Genomic DNA, 22,698 nt, shown 5'->3' on the forward strand with positions numbered 1-22,698 from the left:
GCCGACTCTAAGGTCAAGTCGTCATCGCAGTCTTCCCAGACGTTTCCCTTAGAAACTGGGACTGGGGAGGAAAATGGATTCATATGACAAATTTGACTTTTTAAATCAATTCATTAAATTGGAAAATACCCTATATATAAAAAGAAATACACATTAACACTTTAATTTTTATAGTTCTAGTTACTAAATTTATGAAGCCATAATTTCTTACGAAATGACTGGATAAAAGTACTGATTTATAAACAAAAAATATTGAATATATTTTCTAAAATGTCACAAAATTATGTTGTTATTAAAAAGCTTCCATCTTATTTCATTAAAAAAATTTTTTTTAACATTCATTCATTTTTTGAGAGACAGAGCATGAGTGGAGGAGGGGCAGAGACAGAGGGAGACACAGAATCGGAAGCAGCTACAGGCTCCGAGCTGTCAGCACAGAGCCTGATGCGGGGCTCGAGCTTGTGAACCGTGAGATCATGACCTGAGCTAATGTCAGATGCTTAAGTGACTGAGCCAGCCAGGCGCCCCTATCTTAGTTACTTTAAAAGAGTAATTTAAATGTTATTTTCCTTTGGATATCTAAATGAACAAACCCAAAGAATGACCTCTAAAACCATCTTATTGTCTTCTATTCTTCATTCTCAAAAACATGAATTAAAAGAAAATAACATCCACAAATTTGTAACTGGTGAGAAACTATTATACATATATTATATACGTAATATATATGCATATTTTGTCTGTGTGTGCAACTGTGTGTACAGGTGTGTGTACTTATGTGTGTACATGCACACGTGTGTGCATACATGTGTATATGTGTATGGCTGTGTGTATGCATGTGTGTGCATATATGTGCATACACAGGGTATGTGTGTGTGTGTGTGTGTAGGTGTGTGTATATATACAGAGAAACAAAGGCAGACATGAAGAGTTAGCTTTTTCCTTTCTAGTGAAAATGAAAACGGACCTTTTCTCTATTAAAAGCGCTCAAATTCATCCTCACTGTTCATGATAGGGAAAGTATCACATATGCCCAAATATGAGTGGGGCTTTTCCCCAAAACACATCTCTCTCAGAAAAGAGGGATTCACTTTGTTTTCCAGTCCTTAAAAAGTCAATTAATCACTTATTTTATTTTTAACTAAGTACTGTCTGGAAAAGACGTAGGCGCTTAAAATATCTTCTGTCTAGGCTAACTCGGGATACTTACAGATCTGCTGAGCTGATGAAAAACAGCAGGGGGAAAGGAAGAACAAGCAAGGAATTTATATAGACTGAGTTATTTAATGATGCAATGATGACCCCACAACTAAGTGTTGCATATCATTATAAACAAAACTTATAAAGATGATTTTTTTGAATGACAGAATGGTCATTAACCACACAGAAACTCAGGGGCACCTGGGTGGCTCAGTGGGTTGAGCATCTGACTCTTGATTTCGGCTCAGGCCATGACTCTCACGGTCATGGAATCGAGCCCTGCATTCGGCCCCACACTGGGCATGGAGCCTGCTTTAGATTCTCTCTCTCCCTTTGCCCCTCCCCCAATACATCTGCACTCACACTCTTTCAAGAAAGAAAAATACAAAAACAAAAAAGAAGGAAAATTTATTAAGGAGTGCATTTGTCTCAATGAGCACCAGGGGAGGTGTGGAAGTGTTGAATCGCTGTATTCTACACCAGAAACTGAGACAGCACTATATGCTAACTGTACTAGAAGTAAAATTTTTAAAATTAGAAAATAACAAAAAAAGAATGTCATCCACATGTAATGATTTTATGGATTAAGAGTTGATCCTAGGACTTCTTTTCTATCGCTCTATTGCCAAGGCCATACCTTCAGTGTCATACTGAGAAGATGTAATGGCTAGCATCTTCCAGAGAAACAGTTTTCAAGAATTCTGTATCGGGGCGCCCTGGGGTCAGTCAGTTAAGCGTCCGGCTTCAGCTCAGGTCATGATCTGGCGGTTCGTGGGTTCGAGCCCTGTATCAGGCTCTGTGCTGACAGCTAGCTCAGAGCCTGGAGCCTGCTTCAGATTCTGTATCTTCTCTCTCTGACCCTCCCCTGCTCGCACTGTCTCTCTCTCTCAAAAAAAAAAAAAAAAAAAAAGAATACTGTCTCAGGGTGCCTGGAGGGCTCAGTTAAGCATCCGACTTTGGCTCAAGTCATGATCTCACAGTTCATGGGTTCAAGCCCTACATCGGGCTCTGTGCTGACAGCTGGCTCAGAGCCTGGAGCCTGTCTCTGGATTCTGTGTCTCCCTCTCTCTCTGACCCTCCCCTGCTCACACTGTCTCTCTCAAAAATAAATTTAGAAAAATTATTAAAAAAAAAAAAAGAATTCTGTATCAACGACAGTATTTATATTTTCATTTTTGATAAACAATGAAATAAGGAAATTGCCTTCTATGAGTTTCCTTAGAATTGTTTTTATGCCTAGGTGTTGCATTTTATTAGGCTTCTTATTTATTATTGCACCTTTTTATTCTTTAAAACAACAACAAGGAAAATTGGGCCAAGAGGCGTCTAAGGAGAGACACCTGGTGTCACACAGTGTGGTGCCGTGCGTGAGATCTTCGAATAGCCAAATAGGACATCAGGTAAAAACTACTGAAATCTGAATAAAACCAATAGACTTTAGTTAATGATAATCAATACCGGTTACTAGTTGTGACAAGTACCACACTAACATAAGACACTAGTAACAGGGCAAACTGGGTGTGGAGAGAGAGGGAGAGAGAATGCCAAGCAGGCTCCACAATGTCAGCACGGAGTCCAACACGGGCTCAGGGGGAGCCCATGGGAATCAGGAGATCATGACCTGAGCCCAAATCAAAATCGGACACTTAAGTGACTGAGCCACCCAGGCACCCCAAGTTTATTTTAGAAATAAAAATACATTTTAAAAGTGACAGAAAGTGGCAGACTGTGAAAACCATGGATGTGAACATTTAGAGGACTGGAAACAAGGCTCTCCTGCTCGGGCCTAGAATGGGGTTTCCAGTGACAGCATCAACAGAACTGTCTGGAACTAGCCGAGGGGGGTGCTGTGGACAGCTCTGTCAGATGGCCCAGTGACTCCAGAGGTGAAGAAGATGGAGTCTCATGAAGAGGCTGAAGTACAGTCTTCTCCTGGGATAAAACGGAATGGAAAAAACGATTCTGTGTTTAAAGCTTCTATTCTGGGTACTGGGTTCTCAGATGATTTTTATGTTTCTATAAAATCGCCTTCTAAATACACAAAAGCAGTCTTTGTAGGGACCAAGGGCTTTCACAATGTTCTCAACGCTGAACTGCACCCCTTCCCTTGGCCGCGCTTGCTCAGGCATCCTACAGGACAGTGTCCGCGCCAGGACACGGTGCATCCATCACCCAGTGACCACACCCCTTCGGGAAACACGTGTGGGCACGTGCGCGCCAGACGCCGCCGTGGCCTGCAGGACGCATGAGTGAACAAGGGTCCTGGTGTGCGGCGCTCACACCCCCGTGAGGAAGGGAAGGCACCGTAACAGGTGGGCGGGGTGTGTACCGTAGAAAAGGACGGGGCAGAGCAGGACACGGTGACCGGCAGAGCGGTGGCAGGCGGCCAGGCTGCCGCGTGAACGGGGAGGTCAGGAGGCATTCAGTTCAGGATGTGAAGAGGGGAGGGGATTAGCCCCGCACACCTCCGGGGTTGGGGACTCGGGCTGTCTAGCACTTCCTGTAGGTGTGCGTCCAAATAACCCCACAAACAGAGCACGGGAAAGTCTGCCTCTGGCCATGGTAACGTGGGTGGAGGCCTCTCCGTTCGGATTTGAATTATTTCTACAGGTGAGGATGTTCCGTCATACCTTTTTCATCTCATTTTCTAAATTCTCCTCCTCCTGGCCCTCCGACAGCCGTCTCCGCAGGTCGGCGATCTCCCGCTCAGCGGACTCGCGGTACTGAGCCCACTGGGCCCGCTCCTGCTCCAGCCGCAGGTGGAACTGGCGCTCGTAGTCGCGGACTGTCTCTGCAGAACAGCGAAGACGGCAGGCTTGAGCGCCCGGAGGGACAGTGCTGGGCACAGAGTTCGAAAGGGGCCACATAAAGAGCTTATGCCTGGTTTCTGGAAATCTTCCAATTCATTAAAAAAAACAAAACTAAGCTAAACCTCAGACAAGACTTCTGGTTATCACGTGCAGAAGCTCCGTACGGGCCGTGACCCATGTCTGCTCTTTACCCCGGGCCTGGGCCGCTCATTCCCTCGTGGATGAAGAAAACCTAGGGAAAGTCAATCACTCTGGCCGGTGAGCGCCCACAGCCGGGGAGCCGCAGAGCTGGAGCCCGACAGAGGCCGGCCCAGCCGGACCTCGGCTCCCACACAGCACACTGCGGCTCCCGAGGCACATGGGACTGTCCCCCCAGCCAACCACCCGAGCGTGAGAGAGAAGGGATGCGCTTCGGGGATATTTCGCCGTGACTCAGGATTCTCAACTGAGACAGATTCTGTAAGCTCCTTATTAAATGCTTTCTCTTTAGTATGATCTTAACGCATCACGGGATAGAGCCCCGCGCCCATGACCTTCCAGCCCTCCCTCCGTAGCAGCGCCGCCCCGCTCCCGTCCAGGGGGTCTGTGGCCCACTGTGCGAGCGAGCTTTTCCAGTTGCCTGCGTAGTTGTGGGCAGCCACACACCGCAGTGACTGTGGGGGCACCGCCGGGACTGCTCGGGTGTCCGCTGCTCGGGGGCGCGCGGAAGGAGGAGCCAAGCTCCCGGCGTTTAGCCACAAGGAGAACGGAGGGGAAACTGTACGCTACGGCTGGAGAAGGACCAGAGGAGCCCAGGACACCAGTGACTTCGTGGGGCCCCCACCATGGGTGACGGCCAGCAAGCTGGCAGTAGGCCGTGGCCCTGCCGTCTCTCAGGGAGCACCAAGGGAGAGGACACGAGCGGACACGGGAGGAAGTCGTCACTAATTCACATCCATGACAGTAACCGAACTGACTCCAGGAACCCAAAGATTCAGGGATGGCTTGCTTCGGTCACTGTCATGTGAGAAACGCAGGCCATGACCCAGCGCTAGTGTGGACAGCAGACAGACAGGAGACGACTGCTCTTCCTCTGGTGCGAGGATCGCGGCCCATAAAGCCACTCGGCCACAGAGACCACCACGGAGACCCAGCAAAAACCAGGTCCTCGCTGACGCCATGAAACCGGCCACGCAGACCGGGTGGGCGGTGATCTGCTGGAACCTGCGAAGGGAAGCAGGGCCCGGAGGCCTCGTGTGGAAGTTCTCCGCTCGGTGCACGCCCCGCTGCCACGCAGAGCCTGGCTCCTGCAGAGAACCCCCTGCTGAGGACAGAGGACACACCTGTCACGGCGCCCCTGGCGCCCCTGCTGTCCTCAGGGTCACGGCGGGAACACACGAGGCCACAAGGAGAACTCAGGACACAGTTGAAGACCCGCGGAAAACGTCCAACGCTAGCATCAGGGGACGTGGGGAAACGACAAAGCAGACGGAGGGCTCTCTCCTTCCTTACCTTTCATAACAGCCTGGAGCGAATCGACCTCCTCCCTCCACTGTCTCTTCACCTCGTCGATGGCCTCCTGCTTGGTGTTCTCGGAGACTGTGGCGATGGCCTTGATGTTCTCCATCTCTGCCTGGGCTTCCCACAGCTGCGTCCGGAGCTGCCCCAGGTCATCCTGCGCCGCCTGCAGCACCGCGTTCTGCCTCTTCAGGTCCTCTGGGGGAGGAAAGGCCTTCCGTTAACGAAGGGGCCGCACTCTACAGGCTGAGCTCCAGCTCAAGGGAGAAGTACTGCGTCCCATCTCTACTAACAGTCCAACGAAGGAATGAAGCATCTAATGTCAGTTAACTTAGAAAACCCAATTATCTTAAGAGAGACAAGACTCGAGGTGTGCAGGGCAGCTCAATCCATTCCTCACTCGTTATCCGACCAGACAGCGGTTACGGCCATGGTTTTAAAGCTAAACTTAGACGCTTTCACCCATTGGCTAATCAACTTCTTTAACCTCCCTGGCCTCAGTTTCCATATCCACAAAACAGGGATAAAAACCCCCATCTTAGAAGTTGGCCTTGTGATAAAACAATTCACCCAAAATGCTTAGGAGTACAGTACTCGCACAAGGTGAACATTCGAGAACAGTTAATGTAGGAGAAAAGGTGGCGAACGTCCCCGCAGTGTTCGGGGCCGTGTCTGTTCCCTGCACACCTACAACCAGTCCTATCTTCCACTGCCCAAACCTCTGCCGACACCACGAGAACCAACCAGTGCCAGCCGTCAGGTGCATTTCCCCACCAGGAGTGAGGCTGCATCTTCTTATCTCACTGAGGGCCGTGCTCCTTCCGCAGTGACATCCTCTACCTGTGCTTCTCGCGATCAGTCTTTCTTCTGATGTGGGAGAGAGTTTTACATACAGCGAATATCAGCCCCACTTTCTTACAAAGCTTTCCCAGCCTTGCTGCTGTTGGTCTCTTAACTTTTCCATGTCATATGCCATCTAGAAGTTCGGAGGCATTTATACAAAGGCGTCGATTTCCTTCAAAGAACACAGGACCGGAGCTGGCGGGCCAGCAAGACAGTCTGACTCAGCTGTGCCTCGATCAGCGCGGCCGCAGCCCAGAGGAAGCGCACAGCCCTCAGGCCCGGTCAGCAGCAGCACTGCTTCGCTCACTTTCTAATCAAACGGATAAAACTAAGGCATCTGAGTTATCAAACACACATAGGAATTAACAGTTTGGCAGTCTGAGTAACAGGGGAAACCCACGTGATGCTCACTGTAACTGCCGTCGTTTTAAGAAATCTTACTCTCTCTCTCAGCCTCAGTTTCCCGTTGCTTTGTCACTACTATTAAAATATCCTGAAACACTAGCCAGAGGAATTACAAAAATATTACAGAAATGCATTATCTGAAGTATCCGGAAGGTAAGCCCGACCCTGAGGACACAGAGGTGGGTGTATGGGAATGACCCACATGAAGCCACAAAAGAAGAGGTGTATGTATGACAACTCCATGTTCTGAGTGTACAAGTGTTTTTGTAAAATGTGAAATAAAAGGAAAAGCCTGGTCTGGAATACTCTGTTCGTTTCTGAGAACGCTTCCGTCAGGGCTCAAGTCCCCACGCACAGCCTCCTCCGCGGAGTCTCCCCGACACGTCTTGTTTCTTGGGAATCACCCAGAACTACATACGCTGTCGCGCCGTCACTATGAACAGAAAAACTGCAAATGCCAAACCTAAATACTCATCTGGGGCATGTGTCCCCAGAGTTAAAGGCAGCACAGAGCGCCTGGAGGAAGGCCAGGTCAAACGATGCTCCTGACTGGTGTGATGGGTATTTACCCAAGTCTGTATTATATGCCACGCATTACACATACACGTACATATACACATCTATATACATACATACACATCTTTAAGTGAGAAAACATACGTAAGTTAGAAAAACCGACATTTTTGGCACCAAAACATTTCAAACCTATTAAAGAACAGATATTGGGACGCCTGGGTGGCTCACTCAGTTAAGCATCCAAATTCAGTTCAGGTCATAATCTCATGGTTCATGAGTTGAAGCCCCACGTTGGGCTCTGTGCTGACAGCTTGCAGCCTGGAGCTGCTTTGGATTCTCTGTCTCCCCCTCTCTCTGCCCCTCCCCCGCTCATTCTCTCTCTCTCTCTTTCTCTCTCTCTCTCTTTCTCTCTCTCTCTCAAAAATAAAGAAACATTAAAAATTTTTAAATAATAATAAAGAACAGTTATTTATCCCTTTTTGTCGTGTCCCGCCCCAGCCAGCAGGGCGGAAAATCCTCGCTGGTTCTTTTCCTGAGGGAGGGAGAGAAAAACAGGGCAGGAGGGAGAGACGCAGAGAGTGAAGACAGCACACACCGTTTCCGATCAAGCCTCTGTCTCCTTTATTCTTCTTCCTCCCTCTCCAGAAAACAGTCTCTTAAATAGCGATTTGGGGCGGGGAACTGACCCGGATCTGTTACCAGGTAAACAGAGTCAAATGCATATCAAAAGAAGCGCCCAGACTTGCCTTTGCAATGCTGGGGAGGGGAAGCTAGCACTGAATAATCCAAAATGCAGTTTTGATCTTTTGTGCACCTTGGCCACTCTACGTCTGGCCCAGCATGACCGATGCCAAAATCTTGGACCAGGAAATGGCAATCTCCAGCCTCCAGATGCAAATCTTGTTTACTGGTTCACTCCCTGGAGAGTGATAATCCTTGCCTGAGGCAGCCAGAAAACTTGGCAGCTTCCGACACTTTTTGGTTTTATGGATATAAGGATTTCCAAACGCACTCCGAAGTTGAGAATATTATACAATCTTTCACACACCTATCATCACCAAGATATGTCAATTATTAAGACTTTGCCACATTTATTTGGACAATCCTTTTTCTTTGAAGTATTTTAAAAATGAGTCCCAGAAACAATACTACGTCACCTAACATACTTCACATCATCCCTAAAAACAATATTTTCTTATACAAACGCGGTGCTATGGTCACGCTTAACAAAATTAACAATTGTTTGCTATAGTCTAATACCCTGTCTGTAGTAAAACTTCTCCAATTGGCACAAAAATGTCTTTTTGAAGTCTGTATGAATTAGGAGCCAAACAAGACACTTCATTTGGATATATTGACACTTAACAGAATATTTCAAATGTAAAGATTTTTATTTTAAGATTTTATTTTTAAATAAGATCTGCACCCAACCGGGGCTTGAACTCTCAACCCCGAGACCCAGAGTCTCATGCTCCAGGGACTGAGCCGGCCAGGCTCCATCAGCTGTTAACATCACTGCTACATATGCTTCAACTTCTTTTTAACTTTAAGAAGCAAAACACGACAAACGCCCCACCCCCGTCAGAAGTAACAGCTTTCAGGACCGGGGAGGAACCCTCCCTGGAGCGTATCTGACACCTCTGCTCTGAGGCGCGGCCTGGCCTCCTCTTCACTCTCCTGCATCTGCAACCCCGGCTCTTGAGACTGCAGCAGCGCTCACCGGCAGCAGCGATCGCACCCGCGGACGATTAGGCGGGAGCAGGAACCCCCCCCCCCCACCTCGGGCTTTCCCAACTTTAAAGCGCTGTCTGTGTCACCTACGAGACTGCCATATGGGTGAGCAGCGGGTTACGGGACCTCTGCTCTCCCGCCACCACCCTGCTGTCTCCCCGCAGCAGAGGCCGCACGGCTGTGTCTACTCTCCGACACGCTGTCAAGTTCTCCACGGTAACAGCTTAATAAAAACACTGTGAGGCGCCTGGGGGGCTCAGCCCGCTCACGTCTGACTTCAGCTCAGGTCACCATCTCACAGTGGGTTCGAGCCCTGTGTCAGGCTGTCAGTGCAAGCCCACATCAGATCCTCTGTACCTCTCCCTGCCTCCCCTACTCACGCTCTCTTGAAAATAAACATTTAAAAAAATATTTTTAATCCAAAAACAAAACAAACAAACCCCACTCTGAGGAAGCCCATGTGGCTGAGTCGGTTAAGCATCTGACTTCGGCTCAGGTCATGATCTCATGGTCTGTGGGTTCAAGTCCCGCATCGGGCTCTGTGCTGACGGCTCAGAGCCTGGAGCCTGCTATGGATTCTGTCTCCCTCTCTCTCTGCCCCTCCCCTGCTCACACTCTCTCTCTCCCTCTCTCAAAAATAAACATTTAAAAAAAAGATTAAAAAATCCCACTGTAATAATTTTGAGTAAAGCGGGGACACGTACCCTACCAGACATAAGTTATTACAGCCTCACGCACCCACCACCCAGCTCCAACCCTCATAAACCTACGGGCAATCTGGCCCGTCCACTCATTTGCATTCCACAACATACTGTTTTGAAACAAGTCTCTGATGATTTTTAAAATAAACTTTATTTTGAGAGCAAGTTAGGTTCACAGAAAAACTGAGCGGAAAGTACAGAGTTCCCGTATGGGAACCCCCCCCCCCCCCCCCCCCCCCCCCCCCCCCCCCCCCCCGCCTGCCCGCCCACGCCTCCTTACCCCCGAACCCTGGCGGCCGCCTCCGTCCCCAGCCTGTGCCTCTCCCAGGACGTCACAGTTCAACCATGTAGGACCTAGTCCTTTCGGGGTAGCTCCGTTCCCCTAAAGGTTCATTTCCCTCTCAGGCTGAGTAATATTCCACAGCCCGGACGCAACCAGTTCATCTGCTCGACTCCCAAGTTCTGGCCAATCATTAATCAAGTTGCGACACATCCACATGCAGGTTCCTGTGTGCACACGGGTTTTCATTTCACCCAGGTGTATACGGAGAGGAAAACCAGTGGCCCACAGTAGCAGTACACGTTCTGTAAAAAACTGCCAAACCACCTTCCGAAGCGACCACACCATTTTGTTCCCACCAGCAACGAACCAAAGTTCCAACCGCCCTGGGGCGGCGGCAGCAGCAGCATGTGGCGGCGGGCCAGGGTCTCAGAGGTTGGCCGCTGTACCCCACGGGGAGGGCCATCCCTGCCTGCATGCGTTCAGACTCCCGAAACCACTGCCACCGTCGGCGGGGGAACGTGCGAATCCTCCCAGGAAGAAACCCCGTGCTCTCGATCACCCCCGACTCTAGACCCCCAGTCTCAGGGAACCACAAATCTCCTTTCTACCCCTAGCTGTGTGCTGGCGTGCACAGCACACGCTCTGTTACCGCCTTGTGTCTACACCTGAGAGTGAAGTCCTGGCCCAAGCAGGAACTCCCTTCTGACCCATCTGAAGAACGGCTCACTCTAATTTTGATTCGTGTTTCTCACCTAATGCCACCGAGCCTCTTATCGTGTGCTTTTTGGTCATCTGAGTATCTTCCTTAGAGAAATGTCTATTCGGATCTGGTAAGCATTTTTTATTGTCTTTGTATAATAAAGTTATAAGGGTTCTTGATATATACAGATAGAGGCCCCTTATCTGGTATACCGCATGCAGAAACTCCTCCCACTCAGCGGGCTCTTTCTCACTTTCTTGACAGCATCCCTGGAAGCACCGGAGCCTCAATTCTGGTGACGTCCAACCCACATCTCCACTGCTCGCTTCTGCCTGGAACATCCTACCCAAGACATCGCTGCCTGATTCCAAACTCGAAAAGATTCATCCCTGTTTTCTTCTTTTTCTTTTTGGTTGTCAAAAATGATCCTTTACTAAAATATTTTCCTCTGTGGTTCTGAACTAGCAGGGCATTCCCCTGCACCACTGTCAATGTCATCTCTGATGTCATGAGGGTGGCGGCCATCAACACCGCAGCCCACGGACCAGGCGGTCCCCAGAGCCTCTCTAATGGTCCCAGAGAGTTCTCTGGCTAATGATCGGTGCCGCATCTGTCGGCCAATGTTGACAATCTCATCAAAAGTGGTATTTCCACTGTGCTTAATGTTTTTCTGCTTCTCTCTGTCTCTCGGTGGTTTCTTGAGGGCTTTGATAATCAGGGCGGAGGCAGAAGGTACCGCTTCAATCTGGGCCCATCTGTTCTGAACGGTCAGCTTCACTGTAATCCCCAGACCCTTCTGATCACTGGTTGCCTTGGCGATGTCATCACCAACCTTCTCTGGAGACAGACCCAGCGGGCCAATCTTGGGGGCCAGGGCGGACGTGGCACCAACCTCGCCGCCGGTGCACCTCAGGTATACGACTTTGATCTCGTTGGGGTCGAACTGAGGCGGCATGGTGGAGGCGGTTGGTGTTGGATGAACCCGGATTCGGGACTACCGAAGACTGTTGCACCGTTGCCTCCTCCGAACCGAAAACCAAACGCTTTTTTTTTTTAAATGTTTATTTATTTTGAGAGAGAGAGAGAGAGAGAGAGAGAGAGAGAGAGAGAGAACAAACAAGCATGGGAGGGACAGAGAGAGGGAGAATCCCAAGCAAGCCCTGCACTGTCAGCACGTAACCCAACACGGGGCTCAATATCATGAGCCCTGAGATAATGACCTGAACTGAAACCAAAGGTGGGCGCCTCGCCAAACTAGGCCACCGAGGCGTCCCCGTCCCTGTGGAACATGCTGACGCGTCCGAGTGAATGTTTCTAGATGCCACAAGTCCAGCACCCCCTGCATGTGGATGTCAAGTCTCAGCACAATGGACTGAAAAGATGGCTCTTGCCCAATCGAGTTGTTTTCCCATCTTATAGAAAGTCACTTGATCATATACATACACGGGCTTGACCTTTGGATTCTAAACTCCATCCCACGGAACCGCCACTACCCCCAGGCCAGCGGCCCCCGTCTTGATTTCTGTTGCTCTGTAGTAAGTTCTGAACGTACTACAACACATGGGGGTCCTCGAGCTGTGTGCCTGCTTTCCAAGAATGCTCTGGCTACTCTGCATCCCTAACATATTCATACAAATTTAGGATCAGCTTGTTCAGGTCTGCAAACTAGGCAACCATGTTAAAGAAATACACTGCATGAAATGTGAAAGTCAATCAGGAGACTGCTGCCATCTGATACATGAACATGGAATGTTTTCAATTATTTAGATCATTTCAAATTTTTTCAACACTATTTTTAAAGTTTTCAAAGTACAAGCTTTACACTTGTTAAATTTCTTCCAAGTATATCATTAATTTTGATGCTGCTGTAAATGGAATTGTTTCCTTACTTCTATTTTCAGATTATTCGCTGCAAATGCATAGAAAGGCAACTGGTTTGAACCGATGAGTATATGGTCAATTTCTCTCTGACAAAGCAGGAAAGAATACCCAAGAGGAAAAAGAACATCTCTTCAACAAAGGTGTTAGGAAAACTGGACAGCGCCATGCAAAAGAATGAAACTGGACCACTTTCTTACACCGTACACAAAAGTAAACTTCAACATGGATCAAAGACATAGAAAACAATCTACATAATTTAAAAGGCAACCTACAGAATAGTAAAAGATATTTGCAAACGACTATCTGATAAAGGGTTAGTATCCAAAATACATAAGAACGTAAAAAATACAACACCTAAAACACAAATAATCCAATTTAAAAATGGGCAGAAGACAGGACCAGGCATTTTCCCAAAGACATCCAGCCGGCTAACAGACATATGAAAAATGCTCACCACCACTGATCAGCAGGGAACTCTAAAACAAAACCACAATGAGGTATCACTTCACACCTGTCAGAATGGCTAAAATCAAAAACACAAGAAACAGGTGTTGGCAAGCACGTAGAGAAACGGGAATCCTCTTGCACTGTTGGTGGGAATGCAAACTGATGCAGCCACTCTGGAAAAGTTAAAAATAGAACTACCCCAGGGCACCTGGGTGTCTCAGTTGCTTAAGCATCTGACCTCAGCTCAGGTCATGATCTCAAGGTGCATAGGTTCAAGCCCCGTGTCGAGGTCTGTACTGACGGCTCAGGGCCTGGAGCCTGCTTCACATTCTGTTTCATATTCTGTGTATATCTCTCTCCCTGCCCCTTCCCTGCTCATGCTCTGTCTCTCAAAAAAATAAAGACATTAAAAACTAAAAAGAAATAGAACTACCATACAATCCAGCAATTGCATTACCAGATATTTTCCCAAATAATACAAAAATACTGATTCCAAGGGATATATGCACACTGATGTTTATAGTAGCGTATCTACAACAGCCAAACTGTGGAAACAGCCCACGTGTCCATCAGCTGGTGAATGCGTTAAGAAGATGTGGTGTGTAAATATACACAATAGAATATTAGGGATAAAAAGAATGAAATCTTGCCATTTCATTTGCAAAGACGTGCAATGAGCTAGAGAGTATTATGCTAGGTAAAATAATTCAGAGAAAGACAAATACAGTATGATTTCACTCACATGTGGAATTAAAAAAAAAAAGCAAATGAGCGAAGAGGGCAAAAATGAGAGAGGCTAAACTATAAAGAACTGATGACTTGAGGCGCCAGGGTGGTTCAGTCAGTTAAGCGTCCGACGTTAGCTCAGGTCATGATCTCAGTCCGTGAGTTCAAGCCCCGGGGGCTGAGCTGTCAGCACAGAGCCTGGGCCCTGCATCAGATTCTGTGTCTCCCTCTCTCTCTGCCGCCCACCCTACCCCTGCTAATGCTGTCTCTCAAAAATAATTAAATGATTAAAAAAAAAAGAAGTGACTAGCAGCAGGGAAGTGGGTGGGGGCCCGAGTGAACCACGTGACGGGGCCTGCAGCGTGTGCAGGACGAGCCGCGGTGAGGCGTGGAACCGGGGTACGCCACGCTGTACCCCTGAAACTAGCATAATAGTGTGACAACTGGGATTTAAATACTTACAAAACACAGTTGGTTTTCATGTACTAGTTTTGTATCCTGCAACACTGCTCACCTCAGGTAAGAGTGCCAACAGGTTTTCAGTGGGTTCCCTTCAATTTTCTACATAAAAGGACAACAGAAACTTTACTTATTTTCCTACTTCAAACTTACATAATTTAATACCAGGGAGACACAGAAATGTTGCTCCTCTACAGCGTTCTAGAAGAGTCTATGCTGTTATCTAGACACCCTGCAAACCCAATGATCCATTGCTACAACTACTGCTTCGTATGATTTTCTTCTAAGGAAGTTCAGAAAAGAAAGGAGACCACTCATGCAGTGACAGGATGTGTTATACTAACCTTATTCACAGTTTCTGGCTTCTTCACTTGATCCTTTGGAATTACCATCCGGGGTTATTTCTTTAGTCCAACGTAGCTTTCCTTCCACTCAACTCCTTTGGGCTGATGTTGGCAAATACACTACATTCCCATATGTTATAGGGCCAATAAAACAATACATGCACTGGGCTATATAACTGCTTCCTTTTTCTTTAACATTTTTATTTATTATTGAGAGACAGACAGAGACAGAGCATGAGTAGGGGAGGGGCAGAGAGAGGGGGAGACACAGAATCGGAAACAGCTCCAGGCTCTGATCGGTCAGCACAGAGCCCGACGCGGGGTGCGAGCTCAGAAACCGTGAAATCCTGACCTGAGCTGAAGTCAGACACCCAACTGCCCAAGTCCCCCAGGTGCCCCTATATAATTGCTTTCTAAAATCTATTAAGAAATATTTATACTCTGATGTAATTACACAATCATCCTTACCAAGAACTCTCTTATTTTTTCCACAAAAATTCAAATTACTGTCTGGAATCTCTTGCTTTCAGCTAAAGAATTTCCTTTGGTATTTCTCATACAGCATCATTCTAGGAAAAAACACTCCTGCTTTTGTCTAAGATAACGTCTTTATTTCATCTCCTTTGAAAGATACTTTTGCTGGATGTAGCATCTTTTTCCTTTGAGCATTTAAAATGCCACCCCCTGCTTTCTGGCCCCATGGTTTCCAATGAGAAGTCACCTGTTCACCTCCTCGAAGTTCTCTTCTAGGTGACAAGTGTCTTTCCCTGGCCCCTTTTAGGATTCTCCGGCCTCTGGGTTTCCACCTCTTTGCTAGGATGCGTCTGTGCGTGGGTGCCTCGCATGTCTGTATCCTAGTTTGAGTCCCGCAAGCTTCTTAGATGCGTAGATCACCGTTTTACACCAGCTGTGGGAGATTCCAGCCATTCTCTCTCCAAATATGTCCCTGCCCTCATCGCTCTTTCTGACCCTCCATTTACACATCCGCTGGACAACTTAATGATGTCACATTTCTATTGGGCTCTGTTCATTTCTCTGTTTTCTTTCTGTTCTTCAAACTGGACAATCGTAAGTGACCTGCCTTCAAGTTAACTGACCCTTTGTGTGCCAGTCTGAATCTACTGCTGAGCGCCTACAGTGGATTTTCATTATACTCGTTATTATTTTTGGTCATATACTTTTCAACTTGAGAATTACAACCAACAATTGGTTGTTACAATTTCTATACTGACAGTCTCTATTTGATGAAATACCGTCATGTTACTTCACTAGGCAGTTTCCTTTTCTTTAAAGATACCTGTGACTACTTTGAAGTCTTCATCAAATCTGACATCTTGGGGGCGCCTGGGGGGGGTCAGGTGGTTGAGCATCTGACTTCAGCTCAGGTCATGATCTCACGGTTTGTGGATTTGAGCCCCGCATCCAGCTCTGTGCTGACAGCTCAGAGCCTGCTTCAGATTCTGTGTCTTTCTCTCTGCCCCTCCCCTGTAAATGCTGTCTCTCAAAAATAAATAAAATGTAAAGAAAGAAAAATAAATCTGACATCTGCTCATGCTCACAGGCACTGCATGTTTTCCTCTGCATAGATCACAACGGCCTGTTCCTTATGTCCCAATTTTCTTTTTGTTAAAAGTGACTTATTTATTTTTTAACAGTATATTGCAGCAACTCTAACCCACTCTCTTACCACCTTCGTTTCATCTGCCGTTTAGTAACTGACTGGGTTTTAGGAGAAGTTGGCTTCGTCTCCTCCGTTCGCACAGCTGTTGCTCCGCAGAAGGTAAGCCTTGGGCACGAGCAGAATCACTCTGGAATGGGCATAATTTTCACGGGGCTGCCCTATGATGGTCCTTCCCTGACGACATCCCCAACCTGCAGGGAACTGCTGGGGCTGCTGGGGCCGTCCCGAGTGACACACCCGCCTCGGGAGCAGGACGCTGAGCGGGGGCGATGGAGTGGCCGCCTCCCAGCGTGGAGGCTCCACCCAGGGAGGGAGGCCGGGCAGGAGGAGCGCAAGTCCTCACCTCAGCAACAGACAACTTCGGGGGGCGGGGAGGAAGGTTCCAGGTCCTCACCTGTGCGTCGGGGAGAGAGACGCCTGTGTTCTCAGCAGCCTCTGCCCGGGGCGCCATCTCTGTGACCCCAGGCTGGGCAGGGAGGGAAAGGAGCGGCTCACGGATCAAATGCTACAGACTCCGTTTTCAACAGGATTCAGTAGATTTTCTCGAAAAATATTTGTTGCTGTAAAACCACTTCTAGAAAAATTTTACTTATTTTAGTGATCTCTACACCCCACATGGGGCTCACACTCATGACCCTGAGATCCAAGAGCTGGTGCTCTTCCAACTGAGCCAGCCTGGCCCCTTCCACTTCTAGAAACTTTAAATGGTTGTTTTTTTATAAAAAAATAACTTTCACGGGGTGCCTGGGGGGCTTGGTCGGTTGAGCGTCCGGCTTCGGCTCAGGTCATGATCTCTGAAAGCTTAGCTCGAAGCCTGGAGCCGCTTCGGGTTCTGTGTCTTCCTCTCTCTGACCCTCCCCTGCTCGCGCTGTCGCTCTCTGTCTCTCAAAAACATTAAAAAATTTTTAAATAATCTTCACCAGTTTGGCTGGGGAGAGGGCCTGTGGTTCATGATAAAATGTGACGAGTGGAGCTCTCAAGCTCACCACTCACCATGAACAGTTCAGCATCTATCTCTAAAAGGACCATTTTAAAAACCAAATGAAATGGGAGCACCTGGGTGGCTCAGTCGGGTAGGTCAGCTCAGGTCACGGTCTCACGGCGCTGAGCTCGAGCCCCGCGTCGGCTGCTTCATATCCTCCATCTCCCTCTCTCCCTGCCTTGCTTGCACTCGTGTGCGTGGGCTTTTGCTCTCTCTCAAAAATAAACATCTACCACCTTAACCCTTTTAAGTGGATAGTTCAGTGATGTTAAAAGTCATTCACACTGTTGTACAACAAATCTCCACAACTTTTTAAAACAATTTTCTTTTAACATTTATTATTGAGAGACAGGGACAGAACACAGGAGAGGGAGGGGCAGATGGAGAGAGGGAGACACAGAATCTGAAGCAGCTCCAGGCTCCAAGCTGTCTGCAGAAAGCCTGAGGCGGGGCTCGAACTCATGAACTGCAAGATCATGACCTGAGCTGAAGTCAGATGCTTACCCGAGTGAGCCGCCCAGGTGCCCCTCTGCAACTCTTCATCTTAAACAACAGAATCTATACCCATGAGTCAACCCCCTCCTCCAAACCCTTGGCAATCACATTTCACCTTTTTTCTAGAAGTTTAATTATTTTAGATACCTCATGTGAGTGGAATTACACATCTTTTTTCTTTGGCTGACTAATTTCACTTCATAAGGATCATTTTCACAGCTGAGAAAATTTAACAATGCCTGAATAAACATCCAGACACTGTTGAAATGTCCAATTGTCTAGTTTTTTCAGTAGTTCAGGCCTTTGAGTCAAAATCCAAATAAGGTTCATACATTAGTTAATAGACATTTTAAGTGTCTTTTAATCTAAGGTCTCCCCTCCATCTCTCTCTTCCTTGAAATCATTTACAGAGTAAACCGGGCTGTCCTCAGAGCCTCCCGCAACCTGGAGATTGCTGACTGCACACCTACGACACAGTGGACTACTCCTTTGTTCATCGTATTCCCTACAAATCAATGGTTGGATGCAGTCGGGCACCATCTTCTTGACCCTACTCTTCCTCGTACAACCCAAGAGTTTGAAGATCCATAAGGGGAAAAGACGGAGACTTTAACTGGAGTCGCTCTGAGCTCACAGACCGAGAGGTAGCTTCCTTCGGACACACACTCTCCACCTGCGGACACGGCATCACAGGCCCTTTATTCGGGCGGCACTGCTTTGTAACTCTCCTCTGCAAAGGTTTACACAGCTTTGGTTAGACATATTCCCACATGACTGAAAATTATGATTTTATTGTCTTTTATTGTATTTTCTTCAGGATTTCTTTCTCTTCGGCTACTTCCGTAATTGGTTACTGGTACAGAGAAGCATCCCTGACGCCTCTATACTGATCTTCTTCCCCACAGTGTAGGGAACTCTCGTTAGTTCTGACAGTGGATTCTCTAGGTTCCTCTCTGTCGATAACCATGGACTCCACCTAGAGACAAAACTATCCTTAACTTTCAAAATTTTGTAACTCATTTCTTTTTATTTTATCACATTGGCGAGGAGGACCTCTAGGATAAAAATGAAGGACTGATGATAGGCTTTCTTATCTCGTCTCACTATTAAGTATGGGATAGGCTGCTGGTTTCTGAGAAAAACTTTTCACAGGCTAACGCAGGCCCCTCCATCCCAGTTTGCTGCGAACCAGTGTGAGCTCAGTACTAAGGCGTTAAGTTTCACTGCATTTGGGCTCTTCTCACTTCGTTACTGCCATACGTTCCGTCCACACGTGTCGCAGTGTTGGTCTATCCTTGCACTGCAGGGCCACAGTGGGCCATTTTTAAATATTCTACTGAAGTCAATGTTATTTAGGATTTTAAACTCTATGGTCATAAATGAGACTGGTTCATCTATACGCTAGTATTCATGCTCCTTGTTTAGGTGTCAAGGTTATGCGAATCCCACAAAATAAAATGAATGGCTCTCTTTTTTCCTACAATAGTAAATAAAAGGAATACATTTTCCTTATAGATTTAACAAGACTTGTCTATGTGACATCTTTTATAAATAAGAATTGTTTATTTTTATGTTAATGTTTGTTTAATTTTTTGAGAGACACAGCGCTTGTGGGGGAGGGGCAGAGAGGGAGGCACAGAATCTGAAGCAGCTCCAGGCTCTGAGCTGTCATCACAGAGCCCGACGTGTGTCTCGAACTCACAAACCGTGAGATCATGACCTGAGCTGAAGTCAGACACAACCAACTGAGCCACCCAGGTGCTCCAAGAATTCTGTTTATTGACTCAGTTTCTCTTATGGTTATGGTCTATTCAGATTTTCTATTTGAGGTAATTTTGGTAATTCATATTTCCTAGGATATTATTCATTTCAACTAACCACCCAAAATTTTTGGCATGGACATACACAGTATTCTTTTACTTTTACAGTTCTTTTGTATCAGTAATTACCTCATTTTCTTAGTTTTTTCCCAAAAATGTGCTTTTGATTTTATTGAGCTTAACTTTGCTTTCCACTTCATTCACTGCTATCACTTTCTTCCTCTACTTTCTCTGTGCTCACTCTTTCTAGCTTCTTGAGTTGATCCCATAGATCATTTATTTTCAACTTTGTTTTTCATTTAAATTTATTTATTTTGAGAGTGAGGGCCGAGCAGGGAAAGAGCATGGAGAGGAGGGGAGAGGGGAGGGGAGGGAATTCCCAGCAGGCCACATGCAGAGCCTGACACAGGGCTTGATCTCATAAACTGTCAGATCATGACTTGAACTGAAACCAAGAGCTCAACCAACAAGCCACCCAGGCACCTTCTCATGTCTTCTAATAATTTAATATTAATAGATGCTTTTAAAATTAAAAGCTTATTCTCGAAGTCTTGTTTCAGCTGCTTCCCAAGTACCTTTACCGTATCCTCAGACTCTGTAATCACCACTGTGATTTGCTTCTTAACTCAAGAACAGGAACGCATAACACTCTTCAGCTTCCAAACTTTTAAATTTAACATTTACGTGCTCATTTAAAATCTTTCTAACAGCTAGGTAACAGGTAAGAAAACAGAAGTAGCTTGATTTTTTTCTTAATATATTCAGTCTCTGAGATACATGCATGTAGGTAATTTTTATGTGTCCCTTATTAATATAAAAAATGAACTTTTGGGGTGCCTAGGTGGCTCAGTCGGTTGAGTGTCCGACTTCAGCTCAGGTTATGATCTCGCGGTTTGTGGGTTTGAGGCCCGCATCAGGCTCTGTGCTGACAGATAGCTCAGAGCCTGGAATCCATCTTCAGATTCTGTGTCTCCCCCTCTCTCTGACCCTTCCCTGCTCAAGGTGTTTCTCTCTCTCTCAAAAATAAAAATAAAACATTAAAAAAAATTAAAAGAAAAGGCACAAAATAAAAAAAATTTTTTTAAATGAACTTTTTTGATTTCTTGGGTACAGAATTCCTAAATCAAGCCTTTTAAAATTCTGTTGCTCTAGCTATTATATCTTTAAAAAAATTTTTTAAGTGTCTTTATTGTGAGAGAGTGCATGTGCATGTGCGTGAGCAGGGGCAGGGCAGAGAGAATCCCAAATAGGCTCCATGCTGACAGCTCGGAACCCAACGCGGGGCTCAAACCCGCAGCCGTAAGGTCCTGTCCTGAGCCAGCCCAAGAGTCAGGCGCCTAACCAGCTGGGCCCCCAGCTGCTCCCAAAGCTCCTCTCTGCTGCCTGCCGCCTGAGCAAGGGCTGCATGCCCACAGCCCCCGCTGCGCGCTCGCGGACTCTCCTCGGAGCTCCGGCACCTTCTGCTTCCAGGGCAAGTCACGGCGAGTCTGCTAGGGGTACACGAGCTCACGGCGACTGACTTTTCTCGGGAGATTGTTTCTTTCATTAATGAGAGACAGCCTTCCCTATCCCGTCAACACGTCCTGCTTGAAGCCCCAATCCTGCTACTGTGTCTTTTGTTTTTATTTTCTTCCTCTAAAACATAACACGAGCTACGAAGTTCTGTGGCTTTGGTGGTTGTTCCTGTTTTACACCAGACCTCTCGGTTTCTGTGGTCGGTGCTGCTTCTTTCATCCTCCCTGCCCCCCGTTAACTCGTCTGTTTGCAAATGTTCTCTTTACTCGCGCTTCTGGTGATCTGTGTGGGTGATAGATGCGCTTAGTTTTCATATGCCTCAAACCCCCGTATCACTTCCATTCCTGAATAATTTAGCTACACAGAAAACCTTGGATTGAAAATTACTTTTCTCTGCCCTTCAAAGATCTTGTTTCATTGTCTCCTGGCATCTGTTTTGCTTATGTGGTATCTCCCAACGACATAACTCTCTCTTTCCCTCTCTCCATCTCTCCCTTTCTCTCTCTCTTTCTGAGACAGAGAGAGACAGTGCTGGCAGGGGAGGGTCAGAGAGAGAGAGGGAGGCACAGAATCCGAAGACAGGCTTCAGGCTCCAGGCTCTGAGCTGTCAGCACAGAGCCCGACATAGGACTCGAACTCACGGGCGATGAGATCATGACCTGAGCCAAAGCCAGACGCTCAACTGACTGAGCCCCCCAGGTGCCCCGACATAACTGTTTCTTCCGTTAGCTTCCAATATTTTCTTTTCATTCTTGGTGTTTTATATTTAAGATATGTCAAAATAGGAATTTATTATTATTTGCCTATTTGGTACCCAATATTTATGTTGAGGACTCACTTTTTTAAATTAATCCCTGAAAAATCTGTTATCTCCTCAAATATTCTACCCTCCATTCTCTTCTCTTTCCACTCTTTAAAGATATGTGTTAGAGACTCAGTTTATCCTCTATGTCAACTGCTCTTTGATGCTCTGTCTCACTGGGAGAGAGAACTCCCAAATACCGTTTCCTAATTCACTGAAATAAAATCTCTGTGCCTCATCTACAATTTAAACCAACTACTTACCTCGTTTCAAGTTATTTGTTGTTTCCAAGATTTCTAATGGCCTTTAATTTTTTTTAATATACTCCAGTTTTACTTCCATATCTAAGAGCAAGCTTAGGACAAGTACCTTCCTTAACCTAGCTTCTAACTACTGAACAAAACACCAGTTAGTCCACACACAAAATCGTTCTGAACATACTAGAAAACTGCACTGTCTTCTGGTGAGTAATGTGAGCGAGCTCCATTCCTACAACTTTCCTTCAAATCCAGAAGGCCAAGGCCTTTGGTTTGCTGCCTCCCGTAACGGGCTCGCCCTCCCTGCGCAGACTGCGGGTTCCCGGACACAACCCACATCCGGAGGCCGGCTAAGAAAGAACGCTGAATCAAGTACCTTCCTTGAAAGCTACACACAGCCTCTTCAAGCTCCACAACAGAAAGGCAGCAAGGCTTTCCAGAAGTCTCCGCCGCGGCCGGGCTGAGCAGGGGCAGGTGGCCGAGGCGGGCCCCTCTCCGAACGGGAGGTCAGGGCCGGAGCAGGCGCCGCCCCACCGGGACAAGCTCGGGCATCCGCAAGGCCAGAGCCAGGCGGCCGAGCCGGCAGGAACCACAGCGCCGGCT

At 47.1% G+C, this 22,698-nt stretch overlaps 1 protein-coding gene and 1 pseudogene across 1 annotated transcript in view; both read right to left on the reverse strand.

Moving 5' to 3' along the window:
- Window positions 1–22,698, reverse strand: part of RABEP1 (rabaptin, RAB GTPase binding effector protein 1) — a 121,816-nt gene that overhangs the window by 29,671 nt on the left and 69,447 nt on the right. The window contains exons 4-6 of the mRNA XM_029928778.1: window positions 5,502–5,705; window positions 3,831–3,991; window positions 3,023–3,132 (exon numbers count right to left, since the gene is read on the reverse strand). Of these exons, the coding sequence (XP_029784638.1) occupies window positions 3,023–3,132; window positions 3,831–3,991; window positions 5,502–5,705 (475 nt within the window). The remainder of the gene's footprint in view (window positions 1–3,022; window positions 3,133–3,830; window positions 3,992–5,501; window positions 5,706–22,698) is intronic.
- Window positions 9,989–11,714, reverse strand: LOC115282465 (annotated as a pseudogene).

This window comes from Suricata suricatta, chromosome 17 (genome assembly GCF_006229205.1).
Source record: "Suricata suricatta isolate VVHF042 chromosome 17, meerkat_22Aug2017_6uvM2_HiC, whole genome shotgun sequence".
NCBI lineage: Eukaryota > Metazoa > Chordata > Mammalia > Carnivora > Herpestidae > Suricata > Suricata suricatta.